At 36.8% G+C, this 19,238-nt stretch overlaps 1 protein-coding gene across 1 annotated transcript in view; it reads left to right on the plus strand.

The window, feature by feature from the left end:
• Positions 1–19,238, plus strand: part of ARHGAP21 (Rho GTPase activating protein 21) — a 131,025-nt gene that overhangs the window by 47,634 nt on the left and 64,153 nt on the right. The window contains 2 exon segments of the mRNA XM_073885627.1: positions 9,925–10,104; positions 10,354–10,378. Coding sequence (XP_073741728.1) covers positions 9,925–10,104; positions 10,354–10,378 — 205 coding nt within the window.

Below are 19,238 nucleotides of genomic sequence, written 5' to 3' on the forward strand. Positions count from 1 at the left end.
ATCAGTCATTATTTGGTATAAATCTGTTCATACTATGCTCAGAAGGTGTTCAACAGTCAAACTGATAAATTTCTGTGAAGTATCATTTTTCCTGGGTATTCAGTTTGGAATTTTGCTTTCTGTAAAATCTAAGTTATCTAAGGCTTTATTAAAAAGAAAATGCTTGGGGGTGCCTGGGTGGCTCAGTAGGTCAAGCCTCTGACTCTTGATTTCAACTTAGGTCATGATCTCAGGGTCCCAAGATCAAGCCCCACATCATGCTCTGCACTTGGTGGGGAGTCTGCTTGAGAGTTTATCTCTTCCTCTGCCCCTCCCCTGTTCTCTCTTACTCTCAAATAAATATTTTTTTTAAGAAAAGAAAGAATATGTTTGAAGTATATAGCAGGTCATTCTTCTGTATGGATTTAAGTATGCCATGTAACGTAAGGAGAAAATTTTAGTAGATTAAATAAATACTTGAGTTAGTTTAATATGTACTTAGTTTTATTTGCTATTAATAAATGGACTGATGAACTTTTTAAAAAATGAAATATTATTTAGAAGTCCTGAGTATTTTAAGGTTTAGCAAACATTCTTTATCTGAAAAACTTAGTCCCAGGTAAATAATTCAAAATTTCACTGGAATATATAAGAATCAGATTGGGTTATTTTACATTTTTGGATAGAGAGCTGTTTTTTAGAGAAAAAATCTCTACAATTGGAGTTTTATGTTTTATGACTGTGGGAAAGTCACTTTACTTCTCTGAGCTTCATTTTTAAAAAAACGTAAATTTATGCCTCTCAGAGTTGTAATAATAATTAAATATGGCGACACTGACAACACATGGGTGAGGCTCTGTAAATGCTCACTAGATGTTAGTTGAACTTTTAGCATCATTTATTCTCATATGTAACTGTAGTTAATATTTGAAGAATTTTTGGTATAATGATGTATTTTTAAAGATTTTATTTAAGAGAGAGAGCGCATGCACTCGCAAGCAGGGGGAGGGGCAGAGGGAGAGGGAGAGAGACAAGCAGACTCCCCGCTGAGCATGGAACCCGATGGGACACGGGGCTTGATTTAGGACCCTGAAATCATGACCTGAGCCAAAATCAGATGCTTAACCTACTGAGCCACCCAGGTGCTCCAAAGATGTATCTTGAAGTAGAACTATTTCCACTCTATAAAGTGGAATTTAGGCTTTCATTTGTTTAGGAAACAACCCTGCAATGTGTGCAGTGTGTACAAAAATACTTTGTAAAAACATTTTTCATTTTATTTCTTTTTCTTTCAAACTAAAGCCATAAATATTTTTTTTTAATGAGAGATGAGTTTTAAATATTTCCAAAGATAGCACTAGGAGAGTACAAGTGAAACTTTGAGGGGGAAATACTGAGCAAAGTCTGAGTGTGTTCAAAGGGAGATAGTCTCCTAAACCATACGTTTGGTGAAGTAGGCTGATAGGAATAAACTATGGTAGTCTGCTTATGGCCATTGTCCAGATCAGATTTCTGAATTACACATTGAAATTTACTATATTAATAACAAGCCATCTTCTGGCATTAAGTTATAAAGGTAAATACCAGGTAAATACCATAAAGAAACCGTCTAAATAGTATGTAAACCTATGTAAATGTCTTAAAGAAAGCAGGTAAATCCTGTGTAAATACTTTAAAGAAACTATGGTATAAAGGATGTCCTTCCAATGGGGAGATGTTCTTAGAGGCTTTTTTTTTTTTTTTTTTTTTTTACTGTTACAGCAAAATAACTAGGAAAAGCCCTATTTCCATTTATAGGATAATGATAAATAAATAAAATGTGCTATATTCACAATGGAATTTTATACATCAGTGAAAATCAGTGAACCACATCAGAGATTGGGTAGCTGTTCATCCACCCTTTTCCTCCTCTTTCTGGCCAATAGTTTAGTCACATTCCCCAGCCTCCCTGAATTTCTTTGATGAGTATTTTAAATAACAGAATTAGAAAGTAATGTCAGAGACTGTTGAAGAAGAAAAAAATAGATGCAGAAAACATGCCAGTTAGATTCAGTCATACTTGCTTCTGGAATCAGAGTAGTAAGGAGGAATTCCTTCAAATTATAAAGAAAGTTTTACAAATGCCAGATGACATACAAGAATTTTCATTCCAGGTATTATTTTGAAAGTGATTTCTCTGTTTTAGCACACGAACTCAGACTTTTCCCCTGTTATCATGAAGACATTTTTTTATTAGTCAAAAGGAGAACCAAGGGGGGGAAATTAAATAAGTGTTATCTAAACCCATCAGCACTACTGATAAAACAACCTAGAGAATATACCCAGGAAATGGGTCTGAATGGTTCATTGGTTATGAAGAGAAGTATATTCTCATTTTTACCATCTTACCATTTTATGAGACTGATATTATTGTTACCAGGTTATATGTGTTATAAGTAAATTAGAAATAACTTTTCAAAGTCATAATAGTAGTTTAAGCTATTAAAAATTTCTAGAAATTTCACAACATTCTTTCCACTTTTTAAATTTATTTCAGATTTTAAAATAGCTATCTTTTATGAGAGCGAAGTTGTAAAATTGAGGAATTAAGAATTTGTATCATTGAAATGTTGGGATCTGAAAATCAGAGAGAAAGAAACAGAAGTGAGAAAAGTGCATCTAGGTAAAAAATTACATTAAAAACCAGAACTCTGAACAGGAAAGGAAATCACACACAAAAAAATACTAGCTGACTCAAAATAATCATAAATGAAACCATTTAGGCACAACAGCAGAAAGGATCCATATCAACAATCAGCATAGATAGGAGATACTATAGGAATGTCCAAGTAAATAATAAACTTAAAAATTAAGAGTTATATTTTAAAAACTAAGTCCAAGTGTTTAATTTGAAATATTTTAGACTAAAGTCATCTAGATTTTTCAATTTCTTTGCCATCATCTTTTATCTCTGAAATAATAAAATATCTACTGAAAACTAGAATTAATTGTTAGAAGATCACATCTAGATACATCTAATATTCAACATCAGAGTAGTTCCAGTTATTATCCTGGATTGGCAACAAAACAAAACAAAACAACTTTAGGAGAACTCTATAAACAGAAGCTGTAAGTAAATAGTTGGCAGGCGTACTTAGCATATAAAAAAACTATTCGAGTCTTTAGCTCAATTGGAATTTAAATAAACCCCTAAAAACGCCATATTTCCACGTATGTTGAAAAACTTTGCATGTCAAGGTAGCCCAATATGTGAGGAATAATTCTTTATAAGATTAACTCTGTGGTATTAAGACTATAGAGGAAATACTTTAAAAAATAAGCAATATCTAGGGGTGCTTGAGTGGCTCACCCAGTTAAGCATCCAACTCTTGGTCTGGGCTCAGGTCATGATCTCAGGGTCATGAGATTCAGCCTTGAGTTGGGCTCTGTGCTGGGCATGGAGCCTGCTGGGATTCTCTCTCTCCCTCTGCCCCTTCCTCTCCCGCTTGCGTGCTCTCTCAATGAATGAATGAATGAATGAATGAATGAATGAATAAAAATAAGCAATATCTAAATGATCATTGTGGTTCCCTTTCTGCTCATGACATAGAGCAGAAAGAGTAGGCTAGCTCTGTCACTTACTAGCTGTTGTTTTTGACTGTTTACTCAACCACTGTGAACCCATTTCTCCATCAGACTTGCTGTGATGTATGTAAAAATCTAGTAGGAAATTTAGTGGATATTCAAGATTTTGTTTTTCCCTTCAGACAAAACTGTTTTATATACTGTTCTCTTGAGTATCTGAAAAGTGTTTTCATGTACATTTTTGAAACAAACCATTACTTATTGGTCACCTCTGTGGGTTTTTTTAAAAACAGTTGTTTAGTGCTTAGTATGTGTGACATACTGTTTTAAACACTTTACAAACTTTAACTCATTTAATCTTAAGAAGCATGTGAAATAGGCACTATTATTATCATCCTCATAGTAAAGATGAGGCACTGAGGCACAGATATGTTAGAGAACTTGCCCAAGGTCCACAGCTAGAGAATCAAGGACCCAGGTAGACTGGCTCCAGAGTCCTTACCCCCCTCCGCACACACACATGCCATCTCCCTAAGTGATGAAAGAAAAAACATCAAGCCAGATGACAGCCTTAACTATGAGAATGCTTCAGATATGTAAAAGGAAAAAAAAAAAATCTAAGGACGCAGACGTTCAAATCTTGTGTTTTCTCAGCAAGTGACATCTTAAAAAGGCTTTGCTTCAGTTTTAAGAAGTCTGGCCCTAAAATAAGGAAGAAAATCTTACTTTAAACAACTGGTACTAGTAACATTGTCAGTGGTAAGATGAAATAAAACATTTTCAAAGAAGTAGGAGTAGGGCTCATAATCTTAGGTATATGGTAGAGTCTTTTAGGGTGAATACAATATGAATGCTTTTGTATGCTTTATCATGAATGATTCCTGGAATATATTAGGAAGCTATCTCTCTTCTACTTAAAGTACAAGTAGTTACCACAGATAGCTGAGGGGTAATGTATTTCTTGTGTGTACAGGCATTCTTTCATACCTCTCATGTTTACTTTGATGACAGCCCAGGATAACATTTAGACTTTGTACATTTAACCTGAGCTTTTTAAAAATATCTTTATTGAAGTATAATTTACATACTGTAAAACTCACCTACTACTGTAAGTGTACATTTCAATTGTACTGAATTTATACAACTGTGAAGCTTTGATCACAGCCTACTTTTAGAACATTTCCATTATCCTAAAATGTTCCCTCGTGCCAGTTTGCATTCTCCTGTGTGAGGTTTTAATTTCCTTTATTGTTATATGGTTGTTTCCCCCTTGTACCTTCTTTCACTCCTTTAGGTTGCTTTGTCTAATTGTTATATCTGGGTTTTATGGAGTTAGTTTTTGTCCTTTATTTTGGCTTCTTTTAACCTTGAGTTATTATTTATTCAATCAAGTGACCTTGTTATGAAGTCTTTTAAGGGGATCAAATGACAGTTCCTAATCCACAGTAATTTAACTGCTATTGTTCTAGTCGCTTTTTTACTTCTTGCATCTGATGCTGTTGGTACATGGATTGGTGCTCACGGTGGGGAGGTGAGACATGTGGAGAGGGGCATGGATTAGGAGTCTTCTTAGTGGAAGAATCTATAACTGCTGTGTCCTTCACTGTGTGCCGTGTTTTCCCTTCTTATAAAATGCAACAGATCAAATGGCTCTGTGGGTAAGTAGAAGAAAGAGTAGAGAAGGCACATATGTGTATTTCTTTTCATCTTCTCTTTCTGTGTGGAAAGAAGTATAACCCTCCCTTTTGTCCTGTAGGGAAAAGATAGGAGGCTGGAGAGGATTCAGTGTCATGTTCTGGGAAGATGGAATAATAGAAACAACAGAACTGTGTTGCATTCAAAAAGTCTTAAAAGTTTGTAGGGATCAAAAGAGAAATTGCTTATTCTTATTCACTCGCCATTTTAGTGAAGAACTCAGTAGAACAAGACATAGCAGGCTTAGTTCAGAGCTTGAAGTATGAAATCATAATACAAGAGGGTTATCTCTATATTCAAAGGAAAAGAAAAGAAAACTTGAATATATTTGGGAGCTGTGGGGCCAAGACATAATAATGCACTCAATATAAAATTAAATAGATGTACAATTTTTAAGGTGCTAAAGTCGGAGTCCTGCAGGAAAATGAAATTTAAAAATATAATAAATTAGATCAAAGAGCTATTGGGGAGAAGAATCTGTGCAGGCTACAGAATAAAAGAGATGAAAAATAATATGACATAGAGGAGATATTCTAGCTTCAGATTCAGGAAATCATGATTTTAATTCTTGCCCCGATATTAACCAGCAGTAATCTCAGATAAATCATTTAACTAATCTGGGCCTCAGTTTCCCCATGTGTAACATGAAAGGGTTTATTGATCTTAAGTCTTGAAGACTTTTGTGCTTTACAATTATATAATGAGATGGCAACACATGAAAAGATGTTGATTATTAGCCATTAGGGAAATGCAGATTATAATCACAGTACCTATCACTGCACACCTGTAGCAATGGCTAAAATAGAAAATAATGACAGTACCAAATGCTGTTGAGGAAGCAAAGAAACTAGATCACTCATACATCCTGGGAGTATAAAATTGTATATTCACTCTGGAAAACAGTTTGACAGTTTCTTACAAAGCTAACCATTGCTGTTACCTGTGACCCAGCAGTTGTGCTCTTGGACATTTATCCCAGAGAAATGGAAATTGTGTTCACACAAAACCTGTACATGAATGTTCATAACCTGTTTATTCATAGTAGCCCCAAACTAGAAACAACGGAGATGTCCTTTAAACAAACTGTGGACATCCATACCACGGAGTACTACTTAGCAACGAAAGGGATGAGCTGTTGACACATGCGGCAACTTGGCTGGGTCTCCAGAGAATTATGCTGCGTGAAAAGAGCAGTCCCAAAAGCTTACTGACTATATTATTCCATGTATATAACCCTTGAAATGACAAAATGATAGAAATATGGGAACGGAGTAGGGGTTGCCTAGGGTCAGGGACTGGGTGAGGGGTGAAGGGCAAGGAAGGATTTGCTTATGAAAGGGTCACAGCAGAGATTCTGTGGTGATGGAACTTTTCTATCTCTTGACCCAGTGGTGAATATACAAACCTATACAAGTGATAAAACGGCAGCGTAGAACTGAACATAAACAGGATACGAGTAAAACTGCTCTGGATAAGATGAATGGATGGTATCCATGTCATTATCTTGTTGTGATATATACTATAGTTTTCCAGGATGTGACTCTTGAGGGAAATTGCATAAGATTAAGGAGATCCCTCTGTGTTATTTCTTACAAACACATGGGAATCTATAATTATCTCAAAATAAGAAGCTTAATTTAGAAAACAAATTATGTATATTTTATTTACCCTCATATCCTCACTGGGTAGAACAGTGTTGGATACATAGTAGGTACTCAGTATTTATTTACTGAATAAATTAGGGGGATGACTTGGGTGCGTGTATAAAATGATTCTCTCATTTTGATTCACAAAAGGAGGATCCAGTCGCCACTTAAATCTTATTTGGGTAATTCAGCCCAGAATAATAACCTTTATCCTGCAGATTTTACCTAATCATATGATCACTTTGAGACTCAGCTTGACTCTCCCATGTTGATGTTTGCTGTTACTTCCTCTTTCTAGCAAAATCCCTAACTCCTAGAAGGAAGGATAAACTAAAATTCATTTATGATAAATTAGCTTCAAATGCACAGTCTTCATAGATGGCTTCAGTCTTGATTATGGTAGCTGATAAGTCTTGAAGTCTTGTACTGCAAGTACCCCAATTTTGTTCTTTTTCAAATTTGTTTTGGCTATTCGGATTCTTTTCATTTTGAAGTGAATTTTAGAAACAGCTTGCTAACTTCTAAACAGAAATCTCCTGGGATTTTGACTGGGATTTCACTGAATTTCTAGATCAATTTGGGGAGAGTTGACATTATAGCAATACTGAATCTTCTGAATCATGAACATGGTATAGCTTTCCATTTATTTAGATATTCTTTTAATCTCTCAGCAGTGTTTTGGAGTTTCAGTTAATAAGCCTTGCAAATCTTTTGTCAGATTTGTCCTTATTTTTCATATTTTGAACTGTATTTTAAAATTTTTTCAGGTACCGTTTGCTTATTGTTAGTATGTAGAAATACAGTTGATTTTTGTATATTGCCATACTACTTTCCTTTACATTCCACTGAGTAGAACTTGGTCACTGCTGCCCTCACTGCAAGTTTGGCTGGAGAATGTTACTATCTAGCTATCTTTCCAGAAAGAAAAGAAAATGAAATTAATAGATAACTAGTAACAGTCCATATGTTGATTATGTGATGAGAATATTCAGGATTTAGAAGTCTCTTGGATTTATTTTTCTCATAGTACAATAATTTTTTTCTCGTGCAAAAAATTGCTTTCGGGAGCATTTTTAAGTTTCAACACCTTCATATGAAGCAAATCATTGTGAAGGAATAGATAGGTTCACTAGTGAAACATAATAAAAAATAAAAGTTAAATTAAGCACATTCAAGTATTTGCTGTTTGATAAAGGTGACATTTCAAAACTGCTGAGATGAACTTGGAGTTGTAATTTAATATGAAATCTTAGTAGCGATGCAGACATAAGTTTGTGAGATGCCTATTAGATTGGAAATTGGGGGTCACCTGTATATAGATGGAATTCAAAGCGTGAGACTGGATGAAATCACCAAAAGACAAGTAGAGCTAGAAAAGTCCATGGACTAAGCCCTGGGTATTCCTAAATTCAGAAGTTTAGCAGGTGAAGTAGTAACAAGGAAGACAGAAGAAATAGACCATGAGTTAGGAATAAAATCAGTATGGAAAGTCAAGTGGAGAAAAATTTTCAAAAAGGACAGAGCTATCCTTGAGCCAATTGATACGTCACACAAGACAAGAACTGAAAATTGATTGCTCAGTTGAGCAGTGTGGAAGCCATTGGTGACCTTGACCAGGGCTGTATCAGGGAATTGTGGAGACAAAAGCCCAATTAAAGGGGATTCAAGAGAAAATGGGAGGAAAAGAACTGGAGAGAGCAACCATAGTCAACTTTCAAGGAATTTTGCTCTAAAGGATCAGTAGACAAACTAGGTGGTAGCTGCAGAGGGCTCTGTGGTTCCACGATTTGTTGTTGTTGTTTTAAAATTAAAGAATTTATAAAATGTGTGTGTGCTGATAGGACTATAGCAGAGAAAATAGACGATGTGAAAGAGAAGGGAGAATTGTAGGAACCACATCTTTGACTATTAAGAGGGATCTAGTACACAAGGAGGGGCCCTAGAAGAAAGGGCCATTGGAGCAGGATTGTCACGGGAAGGAAGGTAAGAGAACATGGACCCTGCTGCAGGTGGTAGTTGGGTAGATGTGGCAAGTGATTAAGTTCTCATTTCATGCCTCATGTTTTTTCAGTGTAATAGAAAGCAGGGTCATTAGCTGCGAGTGAGGATGGAGGAAAAGGAATGAAATAGTAATCTAGCATGAATGGGCTGGAGAGAACTGTATTATTATTGACAGACAACACTAAAAGGCTCCCTTGAGGTTAGCGGTTATGAACTTAGAGTGAAAACAGCTTCGTTTGTTTTTTTTTTTAAAACTCCACTCATGTTCAGGTGCCTAGGTACAGGTCCAGAGTAGGCAGTGTTAATTATTTATCCAGCGTTAGGTTTTGTCAGGCGACTTTGTGGAAGTACGAGAAAGGCAAAGGAGTGAATTGAAGCTAGCTTACGAGCGAAGTGAGAACATGGGGTGGGTGAGGGATAAGGAGGAGGTGGGAGGGGCAGCCCCAGATTGCAGATTTAGAAGAGCTGAGGAATGAGAGGGAATGAAGAGTGGGATCTTTGATATGAAACTGCAGAGGGTTTTCAGTTATGATCAGATGAAAACCAGGAGTGGAGGAGAGGAGATCAAAATACTGGGTGGACAGGAGAGTGGAAGGATTATCTAGGTGGATACTGAATTTGTGCTCAGAACTTGAAGGCCTTGTCTATTAGTTTCTAATTATCTTTTGTCTGTTGGACTCTGGTAACAGTCTTAGTGTTCTTACTTAGTAAGAGTTACATGTCTCTTTCATAGTTTCTGTTTTGTGAAACTAATGTTAGCTTCATTCCTTCTAATGCATTTTAAATTTTAGCCATTGCATTTCTAATTTCCAAGAGCTCTTCCTTGCTTCTGATTAACTTTCATAGCATCCCTTTCTAGAAAAAAAAACTTAATTTTTGATGATCTCCATGATTTGTTATAATACAAAGAGTCTGATTTTTTTTTCTCCCTTAGGTTTGTATCTGCGCTCAGGTTATTATATTTTTACATGTCATTTTTTTCTAAGTGACGAAGTGTATTGAGTTATCGAGTTAACTTTTAAATATCTTTTTATTTTAGGTATCGAAAAGTAAAGATGGAAAAGAACAAAGTGAAACTGTATCACCGTCCGAAGATGAAACATTCTCCTGGCCAGGTCCCAAAACAGTTATGTTGAAAAGAACATCTCAAGGCTTTGGTTTTACATTAAGGCATTTTATTGTTTATCCCCCAGAGTCTGCAATTCAATTTTCATATAAGGTAAGAGAAATAATTAAAGTAACTTGAAAAAAAACCCCACAAAATAGTTCCTGTCTCCTTCTTGTCTTCCCCTCAATCTCCCCTCCTGTCTTGTGTAGGAAAGCTCCGTCCTTCTGGGAAAGGGCGTTTAATGAGATTATTGTTGGCACACTTTGGGGAGGGCGGTTTGAATTGAGTTGAGCCTTGCTGTGATTTCACTAGAGTTTATAAATAAGTATTCATATATGGATATATTTTTTTACATTGTAGGATGAAGAAAATGGCAACAGAGGAGGTATGCTATAAAAATTTTAATTTTTCTCTGAATGTTTTTCTACACATCTTTCTGTTCTTTAAGTAATAATAAATGAGCTGATACAGTTTTTGAAGTCCAAATGTGTAACTGTTAGATGCGAGAGTCATAGAAATCAAATAATTTTACTGTCAACTTCAGAGTTCTGTGGATCTCATCGGCTCATCATGATTTGAACATGCGATGACTTTATTGTTATTAGTATTTATGTGGGGGAACATAAACGATTCTGAGGAAACTAATGCTGATATTTTTATTTAATTAGTAATCTAAATTTAGTAATTCTCTAGGTAAGAAATGCTGTGTGTTTTATCTGGTAGATTTATTGACCCAAATATTGAGAAGTAGAGCATTCTGGGTCTTGTAGTTAATCTTACTCCTGACTTAAGCATTATATTTAATGAGTTTAACAGGAGAATCAGGCTGGGGATAGGGGTATTTCTTAATAACGTCCACGTATTTTTGTTTTAATTTTATGTGAACTCTAATAAGCTAAAATTTACATATAATAAAATGCACCCATTTTAAAAACTTTTATTTCTAGATAATTTGAGACCAAAAAAACCTTGATGGAATAAGCACAGTTTCCATATATCTATACTTCATTTGACTTCCCCTAATGTCCAACAACTTGCATAAGCATGGCACAGTGAACAAAATTAAGAAATTAGCATTGATACAATACTGCTCTCTAATCCACAGACTTTATTTGGGTCTTACCAGTCTTCCCCTCGCGTCCTTTCTCTGTTTCAGGATTCCACTTTGCTTTCGGTTGTCCTGCCTTTTCAGTCTCCTCTAGTCTGTGACAGAGCCTCAAGTCTATCCTTGTATCTCATGGCCTTAACACTTTTGAAGAATCCCAGTCAGTGATTTCATAGATTGCCCATCAATTTGGCTTTGTCTGGTGTTTTCTCATCATTAGCTGGAAGTTACATATTTTTAACAAGAATACCATATTTGCACCTATTTTAAGTGTATAGGTGCCTTTCGATAAATACATAACTTGTGAAACCACCATCCCAATCAAGATATGATACCAAAAAGAACCTTTCAGTAGAATCGCTATGTTTTACACCTGAAACTAATGTAACATTGTATGTTAACTATATGCTTCAATAAGAAAAAAAAAAAAATAAACCTTTTCATCATCCCATAAGGTTCCCTTGTGCCCCTTTGCTGTTCCTAGACGATCACTAATCTGCTTTCCATCACTGTAGATCAGTTTTGCCTCTTTGAGGGTTTCTTATACATGGAATAATACAAGATGTATTCTTTTGTGTCTTTTGCTTGGGATAGTATTTTTGAGGTTCCACCACATTGTATGTGTAGGTACTAACAGTGCTGTCTTTGTATTTTTTGCTGAGTAGTTTTCCCTTGTTTGAATATACCACAGATTGTTTATCTGCTCACCTGTTCGTCCACTCAACTTTGTAATCCCCATATCTGATTTGAAGTCTCAGAATGGTTATGCTGAGGGTTAAATGAGAGGGAAAACCATTTCCTTTAGCATTATCAGAAGTCATCTGTGAGTGTAGGACCCTTCAGAGTTGTCTCTGTTGTCTCTGTTGCAAGAAGGGCCAGTCTTGTGTCACCATCTGTCATACGCTGGGGTTCAGGATGAATTCCAAATGTTACTTGGCATGGGTTAGAAACAGGTGTTAGTGAGGAAAGGGAAAACTTACAAAACCAGTGTCAGCAAGAGAAAAGAGGATGAGGGTCCTCTCTCTTCCCATCATCTTGCAGAATAATGTGCTGGTGCCTGGGCGGCCTACGACACACAACATCTAGAGTCTCATGCCTGTCTTGTTCTGCTCTCCATTGGGAGAAATTTTCTTCTAATAAATGTAGAAAAACAGTTCTAAGACTTTATGCAGGTTATGTATCTGACATAGCTCACTGAAGTGAGTGGGTTTAGTTACTTGCTTTGACTAGAGAGAACAGACTGAAACACTTGGAGGGAAAACTAGATCTAGGTCTAACAGGAGCATGTTTGGAGAGGAGTGTTCTGCTGGGGGAATATTACAGTTTAAATACCTATGTTATTTATTAATGTTTACCTAACCTCATTCAAAAAAGGGTTTGTGTCCACATGAGAAATACATGTATTGTAATAAGATTTAAAAATAAGATTAAAAAGTTCCTGGTGAAACAAAAATGAATTAAACTGACTTTTGGGGAGATTTACTGCACATAAATGTGTGCTGTAGATCCTATACTGGGTTATAAATTTGCTTTTGAGCTTTTCTGGTGGCCAAAGAACAAACAAAAATATGGTTAGTTAAGGATTCACATTATCTATAAGAAAACAGCATCCTGTTAGCACCGAAGCCGAGAGAGATTTCCCCTATGTGCCCTCATAATGGAAAACGAAAGAGTAGTACAGTAGATAATATCCTTAATCCCATTCCTTCAGATGACTGTTTTTTAATGTATCTTCAGTGTAAGGTGATTTCAAAACCCCAAGGTCCAGTCTCTTTAAATAAAGGGCTTCTCAGCTGGGGACAGCTTTGCTCCCCAGGGACACGTGGCAGTATTTGTAGACGTTTTTGGTTGTCCTGATTGGTGGTAGTGGGGACGGTGCTACTGGCATCTAGGGTAGAGGCCGGAGACGCGCAGAAAATCCTGTAATGCACAGGTTAAATTGTGTTCATCGCCTGGTTGAAGACTTAATCCATGCCAGGCATCATAGTATATGTTACTGTCCTATTTCATACTCAAAGTAATACTGAGAGATGTGAGACAGTATCCCCATTTTGTAGATGAGGAAACCCAGGCTGAGAAAGATGTGAAACGACTGGCCCAAGATCACACCGCTGAGGACCAGAGCTGGACTCCAGACCAGGTGTCCTAAGTCCACCTGCATTTAACTCTGCCACCCTGCTTCTCTTTATTTCTTTTCTTCATTTATTTTTGTTTAAAAATAATGCTGTCTTTTGGGCCGCCAGGGTGGCTCAGTCGGTTAAGTGTCTGACTCTTGGTTTCGGCTGAGGTCATGATCTCCGGGTCGTGAGATCAAGCCCATGGGTCAGACTCCACGCTCAGCAGGGAGTCCGCTTGACGGTTCTTTCTCCCTCTCCCTTTGCCCCTCCTGCTCACACGTGCACGCTCTGTCTCTCTCTTTCTCAAATAATCTTTAAAATAAATAATGCTGTCTCTTAAAAAACAGTTTGACTTATGTAAAGTTAAGAATTAGTGGATGAAATAGGATATATTTAGTATGGTATGAAACTATTCTGTGATATTTCTCTGCCCTGAGAAAGTTAAAAACAAAGAAGTTTAGGGGCACCTGGGTGGCTCAGTCGGTTGGGCGTCTGCCTTCGGCTCAGGTCCTGATCCCGGGGTCCTGGGATCGAGCCCCGCGGTGGGCTCCCTGCTCCGCGGGGAGTCTGCTTCTCCCTCTGCCTGCCTCTCCCCCTGCTTGTGCTCTCTTGCTTGCTCTCCCCCTCTCTCTCTCAAATAAATAAAATCTTAAAAAAAAAAAAAAAGACGCTTGCTCCATATTTGTCATACTTGTGGATACCTAAGGACAAAGAATTCACATGAAAGTCAGGGATATCCTAAGTTTAGAAGCCGTGAACATTTATGGGAGCAGTCATCACTTATTACCCAATTCTGAACACCTGGCTAGCAGTGGACTCGGAAAGTTCATTGAGTTTAAGGAATGCCTAGTGCTCTGCCTCCTTTGCCTCCCAGGACCGAGGTTTGCTCTTGTCGTCCCAGTTGGTAGTGGGGTCACGGGTTAGTCCACAGAGGCCTGGTTCACCAAAGTATAGCACTCATAATACCATTCCAGGGTGCCTGGGTGGCTCAGTCATTAGGCATCTGCCTTCTACTCGGGTCATGATCCCAGGGTCCTGGGATCCAGCCCCGCATCTGGCTCCCTGCTCCGCGGGAAGCCCGCTTCTCCCTCTCCCTCTGCCCCTGCTTGTGTTCCCTCTGTCGCTGTGTCTCTCTCTGTCAAATAAATAAATAAAATCTTGAAAAAAAAATACCATTTCAACTCAACCCATCAACCAACCATAAGTACATATTTTATGTGAAAACATTTCCTTTATAAATCATTTTTGACAATGCAGCCTATTTAGAGACAAACGACATTTAGTTTATTATTTTAATTCAACCAAATGTTAGGTTTTTTATTTTACAGTTTCATTTTCTCTTAAAACTTATTTTCAAGCCTAGTGAGATTACGAAATCCTTTTATGTAAATTTTGTTTTAATGAAATAGAATCGCAGCCTCCAGTGTAATGATCCAAGTCAAAGCCTAGAATCACTGGAGAGGAAGTAATTGCCAGAATTTTATTCAAACTCCTAAGAGATCCTGTTATATTGCCAAAATTCTGTGAAACAGTTGAAAGGGTTTGTTTTAGTGCTCTTTCCTTTTGGCAATTTAGTGGACTCTCTTTTGCCACTTACTTTTCTGATTATTCTCCTTACCCAGCTCTCCCATCCTATTGTGTTTCTTATATACTGTATATGTGTACTGTCTTGTGTTTTAAAACTATTTTTTTCTTGTTGATTAGCTTTCTGTATTATGGTGAAAGTAATATTTACAAGAAAAAGGCCATCAAAGTAGAAAAATATTTCTTGGTGATAATAGTTGCTCGTAGATAATTGCTGTCTTGCTGCTGTCGTGTTGCCCCTTAAGTCTCTGGAGAAGATATTCATAAGTAATGAAAATAAGAACAATTGAAAGTTTGTAATTACGATTTTTTCTTTTCTACTTACTCCATGAGTAAAAATTCTATCTCAGTTTAATTGTGGGGCCATTTCCAGTATATTAAAATGTGTTTAACGTTTTATTGGGTGCTCAAGTAACTGTTGGAGTTCTGCTTTGGGATTAAAATCTATCTTTAAGCATTAAAATAGAAAAAAGTAACTGGGAATATGATAAATTTTCTCAGTAGTAAAAATTTCCTTTGTGATTGCAGTTGTTTCTGACTGGACAGCTCTGTAGCCTAGGTTTGGGATTTTTTTAATCAAGGCTCTTGTAGTGGCAAGAAAAAGAAACTTCACGAAGCACCTCAGGAAAGATGTATTAATTCTAAAAAAACCAACAGGGCATCTCCAAATTCATTGTCAAGAGCAACAGGATACCTGGGGAGCCACAGGCACCAGAACCGGGACCTGGAAGGCTACTAAGTGCCGAGAGTAACAACAACAGAATCTTGGCTTTGATCTTCCAAAGACCCAAACTCTGGTATTTACTGGAGGATCTAAATGACTTTCATAGTTAATTTTGATTATACCTGATTTTCTCATGAGCTGACATCTGTATAAGGTACAGCCTTCACTGTATCTTCTTTTTCCCTTCCTCTCTCGTCATAATACTTCCAGATTTCTGAGAGCAAAATCTAATTGGGCCAGTTCATCATTTTATGCCAGCTACACAGTACCCAAATGCTTAGAGACCAAACATTCTTCCATTTAATGAACAGGTCAGTTCTGGAAAGCTGAGAAAATTGGGTGTATTTTATGCCACTGATTTCCATTAATAGGCTGAAACCTGTTCCCTCAGAATAATATAACACTAAAAATGGACCTGAAAATTTGTTGTAAGGGGAAATTCTTATTACGGGCAGGTCCATGGTCTATAGTGTGGAATGGGGCAATAGAAGCATGTTTCGTTATTTCTGTACTGTAGCAATACTAAGTGAGTTCCCTGGGTCTCTACTGATGTCTTTGGGCATTAACTAAACCCCTTGGGGCCCATTTTTTAACTATATTGACAGTTTAAATGATTTGAGTGTCTCTGGTAGGTAGGTAAATATACTAATTAGTTATGGATTTTTATTAATTTTTAATACCATTCAGTAGACTATCCACAGGTGTCTTGACATTATCTTGAAGATACCTTAGGAAGTAGAGATGTGATGATGTCCAGGAAGGAGGAGGAGGAGCTGTTGGCAGTGACGGCAGCTGACTGACAATGTGCCAGGCACTGTCCTGAGATTTTGCAGGGATTAACTCATCAGCCTTCTGGGGTGGATAGTATCACCGCCAGAAGCGGAGGCGGGAAGTGTTTAAGTAACTAGCAAGGGACAGTCTTGGACTTACAGACTCAAGCCATCTGGTTCTAGGGTTTCCTCCTGGTTTCTACCATGGCTTCTCAGACAATTCTTTACTCTCATAATTCATCCTTGGAAATGTGGAAGAAAGGGGGTTCTGTTCCCCTGAAAGGTAAAGAGTCTGAAAAGATCGTAATTCAACTTTTAGATACAGTTTTGGCTAAGCTAGTATTAGCATTTCATACTTGTTCTTTAATTTTCTTCTTCATCTTCCTAATTGAACATGTCCTATTGGCTTAAGTCTGTTCAGCAGCAAAGGATACAGCACCATTGCTTTATTATTTGCAGTTGATTTCCATCTTTGATGTAGTTAATGGTTTTGATACCTATGCACTTTATGACTGATAGAACTGTTTTTGATATTTTTCATTTATTTTTACGAAATGGTAAAGGCATTCATAGGTATTTACCAAAGATAAATGAAACATTTGCCTGCAAAAATGTTTATGCCGGAACATTCATAGCTGCTTTATTCATAATCAGCAAACACTGATTCAATCTAAGTATTCATCCACATATGAATAGATAACCCAATTGTGATATATCCATGCAGTGGAATACACACAGCCTTGTGGATCAATCTCAAAAACCATTTCTTATATTGAGGTGAAATTCATAGAATATAAAATTCACCATTTTAAAGTGAACAATTCATTGGCATTTAGTACAGAATTAAAGGACATGTATGAACATCTCCCACCTCTGTGTAGTTCTAAAACATTTTCATTGCTCCAAAAGGAAGTCCATTTCCATTAAGCTGTCATTCACTGTTCTCCCCTCCCCAGAGTCCTGGATAATCACCAGTCTGTTTTCTGTCCCTTTAGACTCACCTATTCTGGTATTTTATATAACTTTTTTCAGATGGCTTCTTCATTTAGTGTAATGTTTCTGAGTTTTGTCCACGTGTGGCAGATATTGGGAATTCATTCCTGGCTGAATAATATTCCCTTGCATGTAAAAACCACAATTTGTTTATCCATTCATCCGTCGGTGGACATTTGGACCGTTTTCCCCCTTTTGGCTACTGTGATTAGTGCTGCTACCAACTTGCGTATGCAAGTTTTTGTTTTGAGTCCCCGCTTTCATATCTTTGGGGTATATATCTAGGAGTGGGATTGCTGTGTTTTATGGTCATTCTCTGTTTAACATTTGGGGAACTGCCAAACTGTTTTCCACAGCAACGGCAACATTTTTATATTCCTACCGGCAATGTGTGAAGACCCCGATTTCTCAACATCCTCATCAATGCCTGTTATTTTCCATTTTTGAATTATGGCCAACCTAGTGAATGTGAAGTGGGATCTCATTGTGGTTTTGCTTTGCATTTCCTTAATAACTGGTGATGGTGAGCATCTTTTCATGTGCTAGTTAGCCATTTGTGTATCTTCTCTGGAGAGATGTCTATTCAAGTCCATTGCTCATTTTTTTTTATTGAGTTGTTTGTCTTTTTGTTTTTGAGTTGTAAGTGTTCTATATATATATTCTAGAGAGTAGATTATTATCAGATATGTGATTTGCATATATTTTCTCTCATTCTGTAGATTGTTTTTTCACTCTCTTGATAATGTCCTTTGATGCACAAAAGTTCTTAATTTTGATGAAATCTAATTTCTGTACTTTTTCTTTTGTTGCTCATGCTTTTCCTGTCAAAAACATTTTGATGAGTGAAAGAAACCAAGCACAAAAGAGTACAGACTGTCTGATTCCATTTGTATGAGAGGAAAGATAAATCTAAGCCAATTCATGGTTGCCTGACTTGATTGGGAAGGCACATAAGGGAAGTCTCCGGCACGATGGAAATGTTCTATATCTTGACTGTGGTGGTAGTTACATGGGATTATACATTTGTTAAAACTTAGGAAGTGAGCACTTAAAATGGGTGCATTTTATCATACATAAGTTACACCTCATCAAAGTTGATGTAAAACAAAGAGAACATACACAACTTTAGTTAGATTTTCCCACAATGTTTAGCTGTTTCAACCAGTGCAGCTATGAGCATTCTTATACATGTATTTTTGGGCACATATGTGCTTATTTCTAGTGGTTATGTTTATCCAGGAGTGACATTGCTGAGTCATAGGTATGCACACAGTTACATTTAGTAGATATTGCTAAGTCTTTTTTCAAAGTGATTGTACCAATTTATGTACTCAGCCTTAGGGTGTGAGTCCCAGTCATGGCATATCCTCACTAATATTTAGCACTTGTCAGTCTTTTTAATTTTAGTCATTCTAGTAGGTGTACGTTGGTATGGAATATGGGTTATTTTTAATTTTCTTGTAAACTAACGGGCTTGATTACCTTTTATTTGGTTGTTAGGTATCAGTGCTCTTTTTAAAGAAAATCTGTAAGAGTTCTTTAAAATATTCTCAATGAGGATTTTGTTAGTTATATCTGTATCAGATACCCTGCCTTTCAATGACTTGCCTTTCAATTTCTTATTAGTAATTTTGATAAAGGGAAGTTCCCAATTTTAATGTAGTCTAAACTGTCAGTCTTTCCTTTTATGGCTAATACTTGGAGTCCTAACTTAAGAATTTTTTCTACTGTATGGTCACAACAGTATTTTCCCAGAGTTTACCTGTAATTGGTTATGTTTACGTGTAGTATGAAGTCAAGATTAATTTTTTTCCCATATGAATATGCATTTAACCCTGCACTACTTAGTGAAAGTCTGCTCTTTTTACTGCTCTGTAATACCACCTTGATCATAAAGTATCTGTATATGTGTAGGTCTGTTTCTGGACTTTTCCTCTATTCTAGGGGTTGGC

This window comes from Callorhinus ursinus, unplaced genomic scaffold, assembly GCF_003265705.2.
Source record: "Callorhinus ursinus isolate GAN/ISIS: 27379988/994484 unplaced genomic scaffold, GSC_fseal_2.0 scaffold63, whole genome shotgun sequence".
NCBI lineage: Eukaryota > Metazoa > Chordata > Mammalia > Carnivora > Otariidae > Callorhinus > Callorhinus ursinus.